The 21235-nt window shown below is 58.1% G+C and overlaps 1 protein-coding gene across 1 annotated transcript in view; it reads right to left on the bottom strand.

Moving 5' to 3' along the window:
- NIBAN1 (niban apoptosis regulator 1) overlaps positions 1-21235 on the bottom strand; it is a 55987-nt gene that overhangs the window by 12474 nt on the left and 22278 nt on the right. Inside the window, exons 2-5 of the mRNA XM_056109598.1 lie at positions 14654-14784; positions 13238-13369; positions 10643-10757; positions 6758-6922 (exon numbers count right to left, since the gene is read on the bottom strand). Coding sequence (XP_055965573.1) covers positions 6758-6922; positions 10643-10757; positions 13238-13369; positions 14654-14784 — 543 coding nt within the window. The remainder of the gene's footprint in view (positions 1-6757; positions 6923-10642; positions 10758-13237; positions 13370-14653; positions 14785-21235) is intronic.

The following is a 21235-nucleotide window of genomic DNA, read 5'->3' as shown; positions in this document are numbered from 1 at the left end:
AGGAGATAAAGTGAGGGAGAAGACGAAGCCTGGATGGAGACAGCCAGGCCTCAGGACCGGGAGCGGGGTTCCTGGATCCACCCGTCTGTGAGTTCTCCCTTCCCGGGTCTCGGGGAGGACTCCTCCGGATTCCCTGTGGGGCCTTCCCTCTCCCTCCAGATCCACCAGCCCACAGAGGACTGCACGTTCCCGGACTTAGGGGAAGACAAATAGAAGAAATGGATTTTGTGGGGTCAGAGCAATAGCACAGTGGGGAGGGTGTTGGCCTGGCACGCGGCCGACCCGGGTTCGATCCCCGGCATCCCCTAGGGTCCCCCGAGCACCGCCAGGGGTGATTCCTGAGCACAGAGCCGGGAGTCAGCCCTGAGCATTGCCGGGTATGACCCAAAAAAGCAAAGAAGAGAAAATTTAGGGGGTCAGAGCAATAGCACAGTGGGGAGGGCGTTTGCCTTGCATGTGGCCAACCCGGGTTCGATCCCCGGCATCCCCTAGGGTCCCCCGAGCACCGCCAGGAGTGATTCCTGAGTGCAGAGCCAGGAGTCAGCCCTGAGCATCACCGGGTGGGGCCAAAAAGTTAAAAAAAAAATAAGAATCCCTCTCTGGGGATCTTTGCCATTTGACTCTCTTCTCCTTCCCTGCATTACTGGCCGATTCCAGTTTATCTGCCGGGGACCCCAACCAGCACAGTCAGCCACTGAGTCTTAACTGATGCAGATCAGAAACAGAAAAATAATCATCACTGCTTTGCTGACCCAGGGCGGGCACTTTCCACATCTCCCGCACCCGGCATCTGCCCTCGGACTCAACCCTTTCCCTTCTGTAGAAATCCACCTGTGATCTACCCTGCTTTTTAAATGAGACTGTTAACGCCTCAGAGCAGGGCAGAGGCCTGGGAAAGTCTTAACATGCTGTAAGCTGGAGGTGGGGAGATGCACCTTAGCCATGCTCCCAACCTTCCAGAACCTTCTAGAATCGCCCAGAATCTTCATTCTGCCTCTTAAACGGAGAGGAATCCCTTCCCCTGCCTCTCTCCCTGTCTTTCCCTGGATATTCCTGGCCGGCTGCATCTCCTGATGCCTTTTGCAAGGGAAGGAATTTTCTCGAGCCCTCCTGGGGTGCAGCCAGAGAGAAATCACTTTTCTTTCTTCCCCTTCCAGATGACACGTCCGAGCCAGATCCTTAGTATCCTGCGGCCGCCAGCCCAGCCTCAGAGGCCGCCTTGTTATTTATTATTTTGTGTGTTAATCCGAAGACCTCCAGAACCGGCCACAACCATGCTGAGACCACTCTCCACACGCACGAAGGTACCAGCAGAGGAACAAAGGCATGTGGGTCCCGAGGCTGAGATCTCCAAGCCTGCTCGGATCAGGGCTGAGCATCCTCCACCCAGATCCTCCATCTTCCAGTAGGCGGGGGTCACACCCACCAACTGCCCCCCGCGCCATGTAATCCCATCAATGGCCAAGACCCAGAGACTATAAAACCCAGCTCCCGGAAGCGCGCGGCCACATTTGCGGCTGCATAACATCTTATTATCTCATTCTTACTTTGGACAAACTGGCAGGCTACCGAATGTAACCTGCCCACACGGCAGAGTCTGGCAAACTCCCCGTGGCGGACCCAATATGCCAAATACCAGTAACAATGATGGGTCTCATTCTCCTGACCCTGAAAGAGCCTTGAATGTGGCATTTTTTTTTAAATCTCAGGGCTAGGACGAAGGAGACGTTACTGGGGCCTGCTCGAGGCAACCGATGAACAACAGGATGATTGTGATCATGATCATGATCTTGTTAACCCGAGCCGCCCTGTCAGCTCATATGCTGGGAGGGGTGGGTGTTGGGTCCAGATCATGGGGTCCCCCTGCCCTGCTGTTTTGGGCACTGGGGTCACCCCACTGGTGCGTGCTGAGTTCACAGTGTAGCTGGACACCACAGCGTTGTGAGTGACCTTTCCAAGGACCATCCCTGGGGGTTTCTTGCCAGAGGGACCCGTTGTCCCGTTCGCTTGTGTCTGTTCGCTTGATGGTCAACCTCCCTGGCTTCCACATCCATGAAACCCACTCAGGACATTCTGCGTGGCTCTCCCCGATGCCAACCGCCCTCAGCAGCCTCCTAATCCGTCCATCTAGAGCACCGCTCGGAAGGAAACAAGCCGTGTCTGGCTTGTTCTAGAAAGTACCACATCCTTCCCCTGGTTGACAAACCACCTTCTTATCGTTTTCCTCGGGCCAGGCAGGTGGGAGAGATACCGTCACATTTTCTTGTTTGTGTTTTTTGTTTTGGAAGGGTCACCCCCCGCCAGGGGTGCTCAGGGCTGACTCCTGGCTCTGCACTCAGGGATCACTCCTGGTGGTGCTTGGGGGACCCTTATGGGATGCCGGGGATCGAACCCGGGTCAGTTGCATGCAAAGCCAAACCCTACCCACTGTACTATCTGTCCAGTCCCATGACTCTTATTAAAATTATTGTTATTATTATTATTACTTTGGTCTTTTGGGCCACACCCGGCGATGCTCAGGGCTGACTCCCGGCTCTGCACTCAGGAATCACTCCTGGCGGTGCTCGGGGGACCCTACGGGATGCCGGGGACTGAACCCTAGTCGTCCACGTGCAAGGCCAACGCCCTCCCCGCTGTGCTATGGCTCCAGCCCCAACTGTCTGTTTTCTCTGTGGTTGAAAGTCCCATCGGGCCAGAGTTGTGAGTCATCAGCAAACCGAAGACACCAGCAGAAAAAGGAAAAAAAAAAAGGTTTGCATCGAAATGACATCTCCGTCAGAAACCCCTTTCTTCTTCCGCTTAGGTTTGAAGTATGTTTTGTTTACGTTGGTGACACCCCGCTAGATCCTGGGGTAACAATATGGGAGACAAAGGCTGGGATTCTTTTTTCTTCTTTTGGGCCACACCCAGCGATGCACAGGGGTTTACTCCTGGCTCTGCACTCAGGAGTGACCCCTGGCAGTGCTCGGGGGACCCTATGGGATGCTGGGAATCGAACCTGGGTCGGCCACGTACAAGGCAAATGCCCTACCCACTGTGCTATCGCTCCAGCCCCTAAGCATGATAATATTTTTAAAATTAAATTTATTTGGGGGGGGGTTCTTGGGTTAATATTTTTTCTTTTTGGGTCCCACCCGGTGATGCTCAGGGCTGACTCCCGGCTCTGTACTCAGGGATCACTCCTGGGAGTGCTCAGGGGACCCTAGGGGATGCCGGGGATCGAACCCGGGTCGGCCGCGTGCCAGGCAAACGCCCTCCCCGCTGTGCTGTCACTCCAGCCCTAATCCTGGGATTCTTGCATGCAGACCACGACCTGCACCCCTTTGGGCCACCGGCTTCGTCATGTTTTATAGCCTCTGCCTAGGTCCCGGGTTCGATTCCTGGGGCTGCTCACATACCCTGGCTGAGGTCCCTGGTATGAGTGCTAGTGGAGGGTGCAGGTGCATCTGATCACCGGCATGGTAGCAAAACAAAAATAAAGCCCTCGAGACACTCAGCAACCACAGTTGCAGACGTGGAGCCCCGGGGCCACAGACAACAGAAACTGCTGGCCAGGACACTGGCATTACCAGGAGCCGAGGACGTGAGGCAGAACAGAGAATGGGTGTGAAGGGGGCTGGAGCGATAGCACAGCGGGGAGGGCGTTTGTCTTGCATGCAGCTGACCCGGGTTCGATCCTCGGCATCCCACAGGGTCCCCCGAGCACCGCCAGGAGTGATTCCTGAGTGCAGAGCCAGGACTCAGCCCTGAGCATTGCCAGGTGGGACCCAAAAAGCAAAGGAAAGAAAGAAAGAAAGAAAGAAAGAAAGAAAGAAAGAAAGGAAGGAAGGAAGGAAGGAAGGAGAGAGGGAGGAAAAGGAAAAAAGAAAAGAAAAGAAAAGAAAAGAAGAAAGGCTGGAGTGATAGTCCAGTGACCAGGACACTGGCGTTACCAGGAGCCGAGGACATGAGGCAGAACAGAGAATGGGTGTGAAGGGGGCTGGAGCGATAGCACTGCAGGTAGGGCGTTTGCCTTGCACGTGGCTGACCCGGGTTCGATCCCCCCAAGTACCGCCAGGAGTGATCCCTGAGTGCAGAGCCAGGAGGAAACCCTGAGCATTGCCGGGTGGGAACCAAATAGCTAAAAAAAAAAAAAAAAAAAAAAAGAATGTGAAGAGAAAGCCATCTTGGTCTCGAAAGACAAGCCAGCACAACTCAGGGAGGAGCAGAGACGCCGTCTCGCGTTTGGCTGGGCTCTGGGTGGGCCCCGAGCTGGGCGTGGGAAGGAAAATGAAGCGAAGACCAGGGCTGGACGGACTCGCTCGGATGCCAGGTCGGAAGAAGCCGAGAGAGCGGGAGAGACAGACAGTCCCCAGGGGACCCGAATCCTGAAATGTGGCCCAGAGAAGTGGGTGGGGGGGGGGGGCTGGGACAAAGGCGTCCTGGACCTCTGCAGAGACAGCCCAAGGGTGAAGGCGCTCCCCTGCTGCACTGCCGTGTGACCCCAGAGAGATTTCTGAGCACAGAGCCGTGAGTGAACCCTGAGCACAGAGCCGGGAGTCAGCCCTGAGCACAGAGCCGGGAGTCAGCCCAGACCACAGAGCCGGGAGTCAGTCCCAAGCACAGAGCCGGGAATGAGCCCCAAGCACAGAGCTGGGAGTCAGCCCTGAGCACGGCCAGGTGTGGCCCGCAAACAAACGACAAGATTTCCAGTATTTCTGCAAACTAGGTTGGCCTCTGCACAAATTATTTTTAACAGAAAAAAATGAAAAAAAAAAAACATGTACAGTGGAATGTCCGACACTTAAAAAATCATGAGTTCACAAACTGGAGGGAAAAAAAATATCAGCGGATTTCTGTAACATCTGGAAAGCGCTTGGCTCCAGCCCCGCCTGCTTCTCCCTTTCCAGCTGTGGGGCCTCTCCAGGAGCCTGAAGTGAATCACAGAACAGTTTCCTTCCTGCGTCTCCCAGCAGGAAAGCCAAAACTCCCCCCCTCCACCTCCGCTTCTTTCCTGGGTTCTGTCTCTCCCTCTCTGCCCCAGACTCCCATCCTCATCTTTCTCTGGGCCGTGGCAAAGAATCAACGTGGAAACGACTCAAAAAAAAAAATTCCCTCCGACGGCAGGGCTGGAGTGAAGAGACCAGTAGGGAGGGCGTTGGCCTGGCTCGTGACTGACCTGGGTTTGATCCCCGGCATCCCCTAGGGTCCCCCGAGCACTGCCAGGAGTGATCTATCTCTGAGCGCAGAGCCGGGAGTCAGCCCTGAGCATCGCCGGGTGGGACCCAAAAAGACAGAGAGAGAGAAAGGGAGGGGGAAGAGGAGAGAGAGAGAGAGAGAGAGAGAGAGAGGCAAAAGAAAATTCTCAACTTGGGTGAGCATCCCTGCAGCAAACCACTCATCCTCGTCCCGTGCAGGCAAAGGCCCCACTTCCTGTCTCCACCCTCCCTCTCGCAGGCCCCTGACAGCAGCGATGCCCTCCCCGGCCAGCCCTGCCCCGCCCCAAGCATGAAGTGGCCGCGATTCAAGGTGTGAATGAGGAAGGAAACGGGCTGTGCAGGGGCGCCCGTGGGCGGGTGTCTGCTCCCCCGCAGGGACACCCCAACACGGTCCCGGCTCTGACTCACGGCCTGCGGTCACTCTCGCTTGGTCTCCCAACCCCCACCTGTATCTCCACTCAGAACCCAGGGGACGCAGTATCAGAGAGGATTGTGGGCCGTAGTGGGGGCCCAAGAGTGGGGGGCTTCCAAGTCAGGCCGCCTTGACCCCCCCGTGCCTGGTCGTCAGCCCAGCTGCCACCGCCCCAGTTCAGGGCTGGAAAGAGAAGACAGCGGGGAGGGTGTTGGCCTGGCATGCGGTCAACCCGGGTTCGATCCCCGGCATCCCCTAGGGTCCCCCGAGCGCCGCCAGGAGTGATTCCCGAGTGCAGAGCCAGTTAGGAGTCAGCCCTGAGCATCGCCGGGTGGGACCCAAAAAAGCATATAATAATGATGATAATGATAATAATAATAATATTCATGGAACTGGAGCGATAGTCCAGCAGGGAAGGCGTTTCCCTTGCATACAGCTGACGCGGGTTCGATCCCCGGCATCCCCTAGGGTCCCCCGAGCACCGCCAGGAGTGATTCCTGAGCACAGAGCCAGGAGTCAGCCCTGAGCATCACCAGGTGGGACCTAAAAAGACACACACACACACACACACACACACATCACAACTTCTCAGGTTCTTCATTCTCTCCCCCTACCCTCCGTCCACCCCGACATCCCTCCCCCTGAGCTCAGCAAGGAAACAGGGCAGGAGAGGTTACGCTTTTCCCTGGAGATGCCAACGCAGCAGATTAAATCGATAAACAGGGACCAATAGGGGAGGGCGTTGGCCTGGCACACGGCTGACCCGCCGGCATCCCATAAGGTCCCCCAAGCACCGCCAGGAGTGATTCCTGAGTGCAAGGCCGGGAGTCAGCCCTGAGCATCGTCAGGTGGGACCCAAGAAGCAAAAAGAAAAGAAAACAAAAAAGAAGTGTGGGGCTGGGGCAATCGTGCCAGGGTTGGGGGCTGGCACTGCCCGCCCGAGGCCTGGGGCCAGATCCCCACCTCGCCAGGAACATAATCCCGAAGGCAGGGACAGTGGGCACCTGCCCTCGGCCACTTCGATGGTGACATTCAGGCACTGGATGGACACTTGGGGCTGTCAGTGGGAGTCAGGCGCCCCCGCCCCTCCAGCCCCCCCAGGCCCCTCGAAGGCATGGTGGGGGTGGCCACCCACCCGGTCACCTACCCTGGTTCAGGTGGCGGACACAGTCCCCCAGGACGGCTATGAAGGCCCGCTGCTGGGCGGCGTCCAGGCAGCAGAAGCAGCCGGGCCGGACGAAAGGCAGCCACAGGAAGACTGGGAAGGCCGTGGGCAGCGCAGCCGGGGGCGCTGTGTCCCTCTCACTGCCCGCTGCGGAGATAAGGGAGGGCGGGTTAGGCCTCCTCAGGGAGGGCGCTTCTGGCTGGGGGCACGGGGACGGGGAGGGAGAGGGCATCTCCACAGGGACACTGGTCACTGGACAGAGCCCTGGTCATTATATAGACTCCTGACTACCATGCAAACCCCTGATCACCATGCAGATCCCTGGTCACTACACAGATCCCTGGTCACTGGACAGACCCCTGGTCACTGGACAGAGCTCAGGTCACCATGCAGAGCCCTGGTCACTGGACAGACCCCTGGTCACTGGACAGACCCCTGGTCACTGGACAGAGCCCTGGTCACTACACAGACCCCTGGTCACTGGACAGACCCCTGGTCACCGGATGGAGCCCTAGTCACCATACAGATCCCTGGTCACTATACAGACCCCTGCTCACTGGACAGACCCTGCCCTCCCCTCCCCATCACAGCCGACCCCCCGTGACTCCCTGCATCTCTCCTGTCCCCCAGGTCCAGGCCCCTCCCACCCTCAGCTCCTGCCCCGTTCCGGTGGATTCCAGTGGGTTCCAGTAGGTTCCACACCCGACCGGCCTCCGGGCTTCAGGCCACCCACTCCCCCTTCCCCTCCTTCCTTGCCACGGAAGTTCAGAAGCGACACCTCCTTTTGCTGGGCCTCCAGGGATGGCCACGCCCCTCCCCTGGGTGGGCCTCACTGGGGTTCCCTCTCGGGGGTCCTGGGATCAATGACCTCCCCCCCACAGGCATTCACGGAGCCTCTTCCTGGAAGCAGGACACGGCCCCCGAGTGCCCGGGCTCGGAGGCTACTGCACAGCACAGACACCAGGCTGGCACAGATGGACACAAACATGAAACCCGGCCCAGGCGTGGAATCTGGACAGTGATGGGGCGTGAGCGGTGACAGGACATGAAACACGGCAACAAGCGTCAGAGCTGATGAATCTGTCCCTGTGGGGCAGATAAGACCCATCCCTGAAGACCACCCAGCAGGGCGGGTCTGGGTGCATTTTACAAGCACCAGGTGTCCGGCCTTGAGTCTCACCCAATGCCCCCAGAATCGTCTCCTAGGGGCCGGAGCAATAGCACAGCGGGGAGGGCATTGGCCTGGCACGCAGCCAACCCAGGTTCGATCCCCGGCATCCCCTAGGGTCCCCCGAGCACCACCAGGAGGGAGTCCTGAGTGCAGAGCTGGGAGTCAGCCCTGAGCATCGCCGGGTGTGGCCCAAAAGACCAAAGTAATAATAATAATAATAATAACAATAACAGAGAGAATCGAACCCGGGTCGGCCGCATGCCAGGACAGCACTGTCCCCGCTGTGCTATTGCTCCAGCCCCTATGGATGGATCAGATATTGATCAAGGTGCTGAACTGGGTGATGGGCCAGATATTGATCAAGGTGCTGAACTGGGTGATGGACCCAATGCTATTATTATTATTATTATTATTTTGCTTCTTGGATCCCACCCAGCGATGCTCAGGGCTGACTCCCGGCTCTGCACTCAGGAATAACTCCTGGCAGTGCTCGGGGGACCCTATAGGATGCCGGGGATCGAACCCGGGTCGGCCGTGTGCCAGGCCAACGCCCTCCCCGCTGTGCTATCGCTCCAGCCCCGAGCACAGTCTGTTTTTTAAAACCCAGAAGGCCGCACGGTACAGGCGGAAAAGTCCCCGGATTGCCCCTGGTCAGGAGCCCCGGGCCAAGAAGCCAAGTAAGTCACCAGCCTGGCGTCCCAAGTCCCAAATTCCTTTTCATTCCCTCTGAAATGCTTTCGCCGACCCATCAATAAATAGATTGTCTCCTCGGGCTGACTGCGTCGTCGGAAAATTCCTCGGTGGAATTTTCACAGCTCACTGGTGCCCTGTCTTCCTTGCAGTGGCAGCCCGGAAGCAAGTCCATCCATAAGTGAATGTCAGAAGAAACCGCAGTAACGCGGAGAACGCACGTAAACGGTGTTAGAGTTCCGATGGCCTGGGTCTGGGCTGCGAATCTGGGCTGGAGGTGCGGGACCCAGCCCCTGGCTGTGCTCTTAAAGACACGGGCTACTTGTCCCAGAAACAACAACGAACAGAATGATTATAGTTTCTCCACCCGTCCAAATGACATCATTGCGCCTATTAATCAGAATCTGGGTGGGTTTTATCCCCCCCCCCCCCCCCCAAGGCATGGAGTCTTTTACTGGGTGTGGTGTGATTTACACAGAGCTAGGTGGAGGGTTTTTTTTTTTTATTTGCTCCAGCGGGCCCAGTAACGTCTCCATTGGAGACTTTGTTGTTACTGTGTCTGGCATATCGAATACTCTCGGAAGCTTGCCGGGCTCTCCGAGAGGGGCGGAGGAATCGAACTCGGGTCGGCCATGTTGGCTGCGTGCAAGGCAAACGCCCTCCCCGCTGTGCTATCACTCCAGTCCCTTCTTTCTTTTCTTTTCTTTCTTTCTTTCTTTCTTTCTTTCTTTCTTTCTTTTTCTTTCTTCCTTCCTTCTCTCTCTCTCTCTCTCTCTCTCTCTCTCTCTCTCTCTCTCTCTCTTTGCTTTTTGGCTCACACCCAGGGATGTTCAGGGCTGAGTCCTGGCTCATGCACTCAGGAATCACTCCTGGCAGTGCTCGGGGGACCCTATGGGATGCCGGGGATCGAACCTGGGTTGGCCGTGTGCCAGGCCAACGCCCTCCCCCCTGTGCTATCGCTCCAGCCCTAGGTGGAGGTTTTAGAGTCCCACCTAGTTCAGGAGGCTTGATGAATACTCTAGAACATTAAATGTTCTCCATCAGTTTCTGAGTATGTAAAAAAAAGAAAAAGTGTCCTAACGCGGAATCAAAAAGGGGCTTAAAGCTAAAAAAAAGAAAAGAACCTTCCAGGCTCTCAGGCTCAAGAGCCAATATTTGAAGTAGAAAACAAAGGTTCGAGACCCCAACTGATAGCACAGCAGGGAAGACATTTGCCTTGCATGTGGCTGACCTGGGTTCGATCCCCGGCATCCCATAAGATCCCCCAAGCACCGCTAGGAATGATCCCTGAGCGCAGAGCCAGGAGCACTGTGCCCTGAGCACCTCCAGGTGTGGCCCCCCAAACCAAAAGGCTGACAGGTTTGTCGGAGAACAAAACTCCAAGTTCCCACTCTCAGTGTCGTCGGCCCTGAGGGACCACGCCAGGAAGGTTCCACCCCTCACCCATCCCTGGCCTCCCTCGGACGCCAGCTCGAAGGGTCCGTGTGTCTGTGTCCTGCCTCCTGGACTCTGGAACACCACCTTGGGGCCGGCCTCCTCATGCCGCCCGACGTAGGAGGGCCCGACCTAGGGCTCAGCTGTCCTCTGCCCTGTGATCAGTGCTGGCCAGAGCCTGCTGCCCCCGGACACTCCTTCCCGGGACGCAAGGCCACTGCGCACAGATGCAGACACCTGCGCCCTGAGCGGTGGCCAGCGGCGGCCGGGTGGGATGAAGGACATCTGCTCCCTCTGGAGACTGTCTGGACAGCAACGCTTAAGCACCGTGGGGTGCAGTTGGACCTTCCCTGGATGCCTAAAGGCACAGCTGACCCTCCCCTGGGCATCCTGTGTCCTGTGGGTATAGCTGACCCTCCCCTGGACGCCTACAGGCACAGCTGACCCTCCCTTGGGTGCCCCATTTCCTGTGGGTATAGCTGACCCTCCCCTGGGGTGTCCAGTACCTCACGGGGCAGCCAGGGTCACTGTCCCACCCCCGCAGCCCACCCACCGGGCCCGGCGGAACTCACCCGAGGGGTCCGGGAAGTGCTGGTCCGACAGTGAGTTGTACTCGGCCTCTGAGGTGAGCACACGGCCATTGGCAGGCAGGAGGCGGCTCCGGGGGGCGGCCCCTCTCTGGAAGGCCTGGGGGGGTGACAGAGGGCGTGAGTGTGAGAATGGGCCAGGGACACATGGGGGTGGGGGGATGATGGCTCTGGGGATCCCCCGTTTTCTCAGTGTCCCCCCTTGAAAGTTCTTCCCTCTGGAAACGCCCCGCCCCCGGGGCCAGACCTGCACCCGTGACCAACCCCCAGGGTCTACTGAGGGTCAGGAAGGGCCCTGGGGCCCCCCTGCAGAACCAGCTGCTGTTTCCACACCAAGACCCTCCAGGCCCGGCAGTGGGGGGGCCCGGACCAATCCCCACCCTGGACGCCGTCTCCCCAGGAGAGAGAAACGGCCGCGTCCGACCATCTCCGGGAGATTTCATCCTTGGCCTCTGACCTTCTAGTCCTGGGCTTCGGGGGGTCCAGGGACGCCCGGCCTCGGCCCTGCTAAACATCCATCCTACGGTTTCAGCCACCAAGGTTTTCCTTTGGTTTTTAGGTTTTTTAACCTTTTTTTTAGTTTTGGGCCACACCCGGCGATGCTCAGGGCTGACTCCCGGCTCTTCACTCAGGAATCACTCCTCCTGGCAGTGCTCGGGGGGACCCTATGGGATACCAGGGATCGAACCCGGGTTGGCTAGGTGTCAGGCAAACGCCCTCCCCACTGTGCTATCGCTCTGACCCCTGGTTTTGTGGGGTTTTTTTGTTTGTTTTTTGATTTTTTGAGTCCCACTGGGTGATGCTCAGGGCTGACTCCTGGGGTGCTCGGGGAACCCTATGGGATGCTGGGATTTAACCTGGGTCGGCCGCGTGCAAGGCAAACGCCCTCCAGGCTCTAGCTCTTCCTTCCTTCCTTCCTTCCTTCCTTCCTTCCTTCCTTCCTTCCTTCCTTCTCTTCCTTTTTTCCTTCCTTCCTTCCTTCTCTTCCTTTTTTCCTTCCTTCCTTCCTTCCTTCCTTCCTTCCTTCCTTCCTTCTCTTCCTTTTTTCCTTCCTTCCTTCTCTTCCTTTTTTCCTTCCTTCCTTCTCTTCCTTTTTTCCTTCCTTCCTTCCTTCCTTCCTTCCTTCCTTCTCTTTCTTTTTTCCTTCCTTCCTTCCTTCCTTCCTTCCTTCCTTCCTTCTTTCCTTCCTTCCTCTTCCTTCCTTCCTTCTCTTCCTTTTTTCCTTCCTTCCTTCCTTCCTTCTTTTCCTTTTTTCCTTCCTTCCTTCCTTCCTTCCTTCCTTCCTTCCTTCCTTCCTTCTTTCTCTTCCTTTCTTCCTTCCTTTCTTTCTTTTTTTTCTTTTTTTGGCTTTCTGGGTCCCATCCGGCGATGCTCAGGGCTGACTCCTGGCTCTGCACTCAGGAATCACTCCTGGAGGTGCTCAGGGGACCCTATGGGATGCTGGGGATCAAACCCGGGTCGACCACGTGCCAGGCCAACGTCCTACTGTACTGTCATTCCAGCCCCCAAATTAAGTTCCTTAATGAACCCAGGCCAAGGACAGAGCGGCAGCACAGCGGGGAGGGCGTCTGCCTTGAACACAGTCACCTGGATTCGATCCCTGCACTTGTTACAGTTCCCTGAGCTTTGCTAGGAGTGATCCCCGAGCACAGAAGCACGAGTCAGCCGTCAGTACCCGCTGAATGTGGCCCCAGCACTTAAAAAAAAAAAAAGAAGAAGAAGAAGAAGAAAGAAAACCCACGCATTACAGGGCAGGGAAGACAGCACAGCGGGGAGGGGTTAACCCGTGGGATCTCGTTCCGTTTCTGGTCACGGAGCATCGGAACTGAGCTGGGCCTGCAGATCTCCTGGTCCACGTTTTGCCGACCAGGGTGACAGAGCCAGAGAGAGATACTAGAAGCATTTAGAAGTTGAATCAGGTGCATGAAAGATCCCAAATTCCCAGCAACCCAGGGAAAAGAATCTCACTGGCCCGCAGGGAGGTGGGAGATTGGAGGAGGGGAAGACAATCGGGGGGTTGAGACAGGGTCCCTAAGACCACCTGGGGGGCCACTAGAATGTATGACATTCTAGTACATTCTGGTGCTTCTAGTACGTCCTAGTACATTCTAGTATGTTCTAGCACATTCTAGTACGCTTTAGGACATCCTTGTATGTTCTAGTACATTCCAGCACATTCTAGTACGTTCTAGCACATTCTAGCACACTCTAGTACATTCTTGTATGGTCTAGTACATTCTAGTGTGTTCTAGTACATTCTAGTATGTTCTAGCACATTCGAGTACGTTCTAGGACATTCTTGTATGTTCTAGTACATTCTAGTATGTTCTAGCTTTAGGGTCCCACAGCACAACCTTCCGTTTCCATGCTTGCTGGCAGTTTCTTGTCCCCGTCACCCTTCCAACCTCAGTACAGGCCAGTCAGCGGCTGCACCCAGACCCTCCCACAGGGAGGCACGCCGTGGGCACTCCGCACGTATCTGGGGGTGCGGATGTGAGCATGGCTGGTGGGTTGGGGGCTGCCCAGTGACCCCGGGAGGAGAAGACTCCGCGGTGGCCACGCCTGGTCATTGCGTCCTACCTCTTTGCTCTCGTAGCTCTCCACGGCGAAGTCATTCTTGATGACCACGTATCTCTCCTTCCACTTCTTGATGTCGTCGGCAAACTGGGTTAACTCGGCCTCAAACAAAACCGTCCCGGGCTCCAGGGGGGGCTTATGGGGGGGAGAAGGAGAGAGTGAGCGCCATGGGGACCGCCCGGGTCTTTCGAGGGAGATCTGGGGGGCATGGGATGGGGTGGGGGGTGTTGCTTCTAGCCCACCCCTGACACACCCCCTCTTCTTGATCCTTTTTTTTTTTTTTTGCTTTTTGGGTCCCACCTGGCAATGCTCAGGGCTGACTCCTGGCTCTGCACTCAGGGATCACCCCTGGCGGTGCTTGGGGGACCCTATGGGATGCCGGAGATCGAACCCGGATCGGTAACGTGCAAGGCAAACGCCCTCCAGGCTGGTCTATGGCTCCAGCCCTCCTTCCTTCCTTTCTTCCTTCCTTTCTTCTTTTTTTTTTTTTTTTTTTTTTTTTGCTTTTTGGGTCCCACCTGGTGATTCTCAGGGCTGACTCCTGGCTCTGCAACTCAGGGATCACTCCTGGTGGTGCTCGGGGGACCCTAGGGGATGCTGGGGATCGAACCCGGGTCGGCCACGTGCAAGGCAGACACCTTCCAGGTTGGTCTATGGCTCCAGCCCTCCTTCCTTCGTTCCTTCTTTCCTTCTTTCCTTCCTTCCTTCCTTCCTTCCTTCCTTCCTTCCTTCCTTCCTCCCTTTCCTCCTTTCTTTCTCTTCCTTCCCTTTTTTTTTTTTTTTTTTGCTTTTTGGGTCCCACCTGGCAATGCTCAGGGCTGACTCCTGGCTCTGCACTCAGGGAACACTCCTGGCGGTGCTCGGGGGACCCTATGGGATGCCGGGAATCGAACCTGGGTCGGCCACGTGCAAGGCAAATGCCCTCCGCGCTGTGCTACTTCTCTGACCCCTGACTTTTCTTTTTAAGGATTCCATGGCTCGTAAGAAAGGGCCGAAGGGGGCTGGGCAGGCAGCACAGTTGCCATCACGCCTGCCTGCCTTAGTGATGGAGACACCAGAACCAAGAATTCCCCTGTGATCCAGAAGTCTCTTTCCCTGGGGTTGTCCTCTAACCAGTGCTGGGACCCCCGGGCCTGTCGGGCCGGATGGTTCAATACTTGGGCCTGGTAATGCGATGCCGAGATTGGGGGTACCAGGGCCACAGAGGGGTCCCCAAGATCAGACCTGGCAGTGCTTGGGGGACATTGGGGGGTCACATGGGTCCCGGGGCTCGCCTGGAGTCTGTGAACGTGCAACCGAGTCCCTGACCACTGAGCCACCTTCCCGGACCCAGGAGTTTGTCGGACAGGAAGTGGCTGGAGACCGGGTTTCGGGAACTGCCTGAGGCGAGAGGGGCGGGGAGGTCCCAGCCAGGCCCACCTTGGTCTTCAGCAGCTGGGAGGGGGCGTCCTGCTGCGGCTGCACCTGGCTGCACACGTGCCCGCAGAAGGCGGCCGCGAACTGGCGGCGGTAGAAGGGGCTGAAGTTCCGCACGGCCGCCTCGGTCTTGCCTGTGGGAGAGAGGAAAGAGCCCGGATGGGCACAGGTGGGCACAGGCCCGGTCGCACCTGGGGCTGCCCACCCTCCCGGCCCTCAGACTCTCAGTTCCTGCCCCCTCAGGGTCCCCTAACCTGCTCGCTCAGAGACCCCCAACCCGCCCCTCAGGGACCCCCCCCAACCCATCCCCTGAGACTCCCAACCCGCCCCTTCAGAGACCCCCCAACCAGCCCCCTCAGAGACCCCCCAACCCGCCCCCTCAGGGACCCCCAACTTCCACCTTCTCAGGGACCCTCAGTTCTCGCTCCCTCAGAGATGCACAACCCCCACCCCCTCAGAGATCCCCAAATTGCAGCCTCAGAGATCCCCAACCCGCCCCTCAGGGACCCCCCCAACCCGTCCCCTGAGACTCCCAAATTGCCCCCTCAGGGGCCCTCAACCCGCCCCCTCAGGGACCTCCAACCCTCCCCCTCAGAGACCCCCAACTTCCACCCCCTCAGAGACCCCCGAACCCGCCCCCTCAGGGACCCCCCAACCTGCCCCCTCAGGGACTCCAGAACCTGCCCCCTCAGAGACCCCCAACCCGCCCCCTCAGGGACCCCCAACTCCAGCCTCCTCAGGGACCCTCAGTTCTTGCTCCCTTAGGGATGCCCAACCCCCACCCCCTCAGTGACCCCCCAACCCGCCCCCTGAGACTCCCAACCCGTCCCCTCAGAGACCCCCAGTCCCCACTTAGCTCCAGCCGTGCCTCCTTGTCCCTTCAGCCAACCCGCCCACCCGGCATGGCACATGGAGGCCCGTTCTGGGTCCGAGCCCCTCTGGGGACCCAGGTGGGGGTCTGACTTGTCACGTCTCTCCCAGCCCCGGGTGTGTCCCTTCCCCTCAGGGGCTGTGTCCCTCGCCCACAGCTGACGGAGCCACGTGGAGCTGAGGAGACCTTGGGAGAGGCCAGGACAGGGGACATTGATGGGGCGGGGGAGGGGGGGAATATTCCGGAAGACACTCACAGCCTCTGGGTGTTGGGACGCGCCAGAAAAATAACACCAGCCTGGTAGGACTTTCCCAATTCTTACAAATTCACACCAACTTGGGCAGGAGTGATAGCACAGCGGGGAGGGTGTTTGCCTTGCATGTGCCGACCCGGGTTCGATTCCTCATCCCTCTCAGAGAGCCCGGCAAGCTACCAAGAGTATTCCGCCCGCACGGCAGAGCCTGGCAAGCTCCCCGTGGCGTCTTCGAGATGCCAAACACAGTCACAACAAGTCTCACCATGGAGACGTGACTGGGCCTGCTCGAGCAAATCGATGAACAACAGGAGGACAGTGCTACAGTGCTCACCAACTTGGCACGACTTTTCTTTTTAATATGATGCGACGACCAAGAAGTGCAAAGACCTATACTTGGGGGTGGGGGGCCATGCCCGGCGGTACTCAGGGCTTCTTTCTTCCTGACTATCCTCCAGGGTCACCACTGGTGGGTGGGGCTTGGGGGACCCTATGGGGATGCCGAGGATCGAACCCGGGTTGGCCGCATGCCGGGCAAATGCGCTACCCACTGCGCTCTCTCTTTGGCCCCCGGATGTGAACACGCTTTCCCAGACTGGTTCTGGTGCCGGCGGAACTTCGACTCTGACCACACAGAAATGTCCACTGTGAGGAGTCTGAGTCCATGCTGGCCCGTCACAGGATTGGGGGGGGAGGTCACCGTCCCAAAGCACCCTCCACACACACCCGCCACACCCGGCGGTGCTCAGGGCTGACTCCTGGCTCCTTGTTCAGGGCTGACTCCTGGCTTCTTGCTCAGGGCTCACTCCCGGCTCTGTGCTCGGGGCTGATTCCCGGCTCAGTGCTCAGGGCTGTCTCCCAGCTCTGTGCTCAGCACTGACTCCTGGCTCTGTGTTCAGGGCTGACTGACTCCTGGCTCTGTGCTCAGAACTCACTCCCAGCTCCGTGCTCAGGGCTCACTCCCGGCTCTGTGCTCAGGGCTGATTCCTGGCTCTGTGCTCAGTGCTCACTCCCGGCTCTGTGCTCAGGGCTCACTTCCGGCCCTGTGCTCAATCCCCGGCATCCCATAAGGCCCCCTGAGCACCACCAGAAATGATTTCTGAGCTCAGAGCCAGGAAGGAGTCAGCCCTGAGCATCGCCGGGTGTGGCCCCCCCAAACAAAAAACCAGGAGCTGGAGCTGGCCACGGCAGGGACCATCCATCCGTCAGGGCCGCACCTGCACATGGCTTCCGGGGTGGGGTGGGGCCCCACGCCTTGGGGTCCCGGCTCCAAATCCCCCTTAGGGGCTGGAGTAATAGCACAGCTGGGAGGGCGTTTGCCTTGCACACAGCCGACCCGGGCTCGATCCCGGGCATCCCATATGGTCCCCCGAGCACCGCCAGGAGTAACTCCTGAGTGCAGAGCCAGGAGGAACCCCTGTGCATCGCCGGGTGTCACCCAAAAAGGAAAAAAAAATCAAAAGTTCCGCATCGGGCTGGAGAGATAGCACAGCGGGTAGGGCATTGGCCTTGCACGTGACTGACCCGGGTTCGATTCCCAGCATCCCATAGGGTCCCCTGAGCACTGCCAGGAGTGAGTCCTGAGTGCAGAGCCAGGAGTAATCTCTGTGCATCGCCGGGTGTGACCCAAAAAGCAAAAAAAAAAGAAAAAAAAATCCCCCCCAGTCCTAGGCTCAGAGCCGTGACCTTGGGGCCTCCCAGATCCCTTCCTCAGTCCGGCCCCTCCGAGCGCCCCCTCCCGGGCCTGCTGCCCCCGTGCGTGTGACACACGACTTTTCCCACCGGTTCCCCAAGCCCAGGCCGGCGCTGGCTGGCAGCTGTTGAAACACGGCGGCATCTCTCTCCTGCAGAGCACAGGCGGGCGAGCAAACCCTGACAAATATTTGCAGACTGGACGAGAGAACGGCCGACCAGGTAAATATTGAAGAGAAGAGCCGATTCGTGTTGCGGGGTCTCGGCACCGGGACGCCCACGCCGAGGGCCCAGTTAGGCCACAAAGTCGCGGTCTCGGCGCTCTGGGCTTGAAAAATGTGGGATTATAAATAGACGCTCTCTGGGCCGGGGAGAGGGTGCAGACAAGGTTCGAATCCCAGCCCTGCCACTGCCCTGAGTGTGGTTTGGCTTGTCCCTGGAGGCCTCCCAGAATATTCTTTTGTTATTGTTGTTGTTGTTTTGGGTCCCACCCGGCGATGCTCAGGGCTGGCTCCCGGCTCTGCACTCAGGACTCACTCCTGGCGGTGCTTGGGGGACCCTAGGGGATGCCGGGGATCGAACCCGGTCGGCCGCGTGCAAGACAAATGCCCTTCCAGCTGTACTATCGCTCCAGCCTTTCTTCTTTCCTTCCTTCCTTCCTTCCTTCCTTCCTTCCTTCCTTCCTTTCTTTCTTTCTTTCTTTCTTTCTTTCTTTCTTTCGCTTTTTGGGTCCCACCCGGCGATGCTCAGGGCTGACTCCTGGCTCTGCACTCAGGACTCACTCCTGGCGGTGCTCGGGGGACCCTAGGGGATGCCACGCACCAGAGCAGCCACTGAGCCCTGCTGGGGAGACCCCAGCACCAAACCAACCGACTAACGGGCGAACGGAGCAAACTAGACCCTCTCTGCTCTCTGCCCCTCCCCCTGCCCCCTGTCCCAGAACCCCAGGACACAAACATCACCCCGAACCCACTGCATTTGCTGTTTGCCAAACGGCCTGTTGACAAGTGCCAAGCGCCACCCACGTCTCCCCATCCCTGGCTCTGCCCCAAGCAGCCCCGGGCGGTGTTCAGAAGTCGGGGACCCCTTCGGGCTCTTCCTTTCTGGTTTGTTTTCTGTTTGGGGGCCACACCCGGGTCAGCTGCCTGCAAGGGCAACTCGAACAGAGACGCACACATGCTGCCCCTTGGGCCAGGGCGGTGGCCCAGCACACACGTCACCAGCTTGTCCCCTCCGGAGACGGAGACGGGCCTGGGCTCAATCCACCTTCCGAGACGCCAAGGTCTCTCCTGACCCTCTCCTCCCTCTCTCCCTCTCCCTCTCTCTCTCCCTCTCTCCCTCCCTCTTTCTCTCCTTCAAAACTTCCAAATAGAACCTCTTTGTACTTCACCACTCGCCTCCTCCTGAAACTCTTTTTTATTATTTTTAAATTTTTGGGTCACACCCTGCTGGAACGCTCAGCGGTTATTCCTGACTCTGCACTCAGGAATCACTCCTGGCAGTGCTAGGGGATGCTGAGAATCGAACCCGGGTTGGCCACGTGCAAGGCAAACGCCCCCCCCCCGCTGTGCTATCGCTCCAACCCCCTTCCCTTATTATTATTATTGTTATTATTATTTTGGCCTTTTGAGTCCTACCCAGCGATGCTCAGGGCTGACTCCCGGCTCTGCACTCAGGGATCACTCCTGGCGGTGCTCAGGGGACCCTAGGGGACGCCGAGAATCGAACCCAGGTCGACCAGGGTTCGATCCCCGGCATCCCCTAGGGTCCCCCGAGCACTGCCAGGAGTGATCCCTGAATGCAGAGCCGGGAGTCAGACCTGAGCATCGCCGGGTGGGACCCAAAAAGCAATCAATCAATCAATCAATCAATCAATAAAGAGTGATGAACCAGGGACCTGGGCAATAGCACAGCAGGGAGGGCATTTAAATAAATAAAATAATAATTTAAAAAATTAAAAAATAAATAAATAAAACATAAAACACAAGCAGGGGTCAGAGCGATTGCCCAGCGGGGAGGGCATTGGCCTGGCACGCGGCCGACCCGGGTTCGATCCCCGGCATCCCCTAGGGTCCCCCGAGCACCGCCAGGAGTGATCCTTGAGTGCAGAGCCGGGAGTCAGCCCTGAGCACTATCCGGAGTGATCCCTGGATGCTCCCCTGGGCAAATCTGCAGACGGGAGACGCCTCTGAATGACGGAGGCGGGAGGGAGATCAAGTAAAACCGTCCCAAACTGGGTCGGGAGCTTCCCGAGGAGACACTTTGGCGAAGGCAAATATTTAATTTCGCAGAGGCGCTTTGAAGAGCTCCGCTCCTTCCCTCTCGTTCAACAGACGCGAAATATTGGGCACTTACGGGCTGGAACAATGACAGAGCGGAACCTTCTCCAACGCTAAGCGCGGGTTCATGCGGAGTCAGTGATGTGTGCCCCAAGCAGTCTTTCTCTCTCTCCCTCCCTCTCTCCCTCCCTCTTTCTCTCTCGTCTCTCCATCCCTCTCTCTTCCTCCCTTCCTCCCCCTCTCTCCGTTCCTCTCTCTCCCTGTCCCTCTCTCTCCTTCTCTCTCCATCTCTCTTTCCCTCTCTCCCTCCCTCTCCCCCTCTCTTTCTCTCCCTCTTTCTCCCTCTCTCCCTCCCTCTTTCTCTTTCTCCCTCTCTCTCCTTCTCTCTCTCCCTTTCTCTCTCCTCCCTCTCTCCATTTCTCTCTCTCCCTCCCTTTTCCCTCTCTCTCCCTCTCTCCATCCCTCTCTCTCTCCCTCCATCTCCCTCCCTCCCTCTCCCTCTCTCCCTCTCTCCCTTCCTATCTACTGTCTCTCCCTTTCTCCCTCTTTCTCTCTCCCTCCCTTTCTCTCCTCTTTCCCTCTCTCTTTCTCTCCCCACCCTGGCTCTCTCTGTCTCTCTCTGTCTCTCTCTGTCTCTCTGTCTCTCTGTCTCTCTGTCTCTCTCTCTCTCTCTCTCTGGTACACTCTGCGGGTTCCCTCTCCATCTTGGCCCCCCGTGTGGGCACCAAACCACTTCCTCTCAGAGCTGACGGCTTCCTGTCCACCCTTCCCGGGCCACGCTGGGGCCCCCCGGTTTGTGTCACACCAGAACCCGCCGGCCCTGGCCCTGGGTGAGTGGACAAGACCAGCTGCCGTCCCTCTGCCCTCCCCACGCCCAGATCTGAGTGTGCCGTGGGGTTGGGGGGTGGACAGTGCCCAGGTACAGGAGAGGGGGGTAGGACGTCGGGGCAGAAGCAAGGCCCACCTGGCCCAGTGTCGTAGCTGCACAAGAACACAACACTGGGGGCCCGGAGTGACAGCACAGTGGGGAGGGCGCTTGCCTTGCATGCGGCCGACCCGGGTTCGATCCCCGGCATCCCCTAGGGTCCCCCAGGTGCCACCAGGAGTGATTCCTGAGTGCAGAGCCGGGAGTCAGCCCTGAGCATCGCCAGGTGGGACCCAGAAAGCCAACAAATAAAGAAAAGAAGAAAAATAGGAACCTTCCCCCACCCATCCAGTGTAATATCCTGCCGCAACTAGCACGCCGTTGCCTCACAAACCATCAAACCGTCGCATTACTAAATTAGTGCCAGGCACCGGGGGAGGCAGGCGGGTGTGCCCTGAGCACCCAGCGCGTGGTGCCGCCCACCCAGTCATTCCGAGAGTCCCAGCCATGGACCGCGAACTCAGCCCCCACCCCACCCCCCCGGGGTTCCCGGGTTCTGCACATCTGCTCAGGGCTCCCAAACCGTGGAAAGAAGGGACGGCGGCGTCTCCCGGCCGGGGCGTGT

This window comes from Sorex fumeus, unplaced genomic scaffold (assembly GCF_029834395.1).
Source record: "Sorex fumeus unplaced genomic scaffold, SorFum_2.1 ptg000317l, whole genome shotgun sequence".
In the NCBI taxonomy this organism is placed as follows: Eukaryota; Metazoa; Chordata; class Mammalia; order Eulipotyphla; family Soricidae; genus Sorex; species Sorex fumeus.
This window is presented reverse-complemented; position numbering and strand designations above follow the sequence as displayed.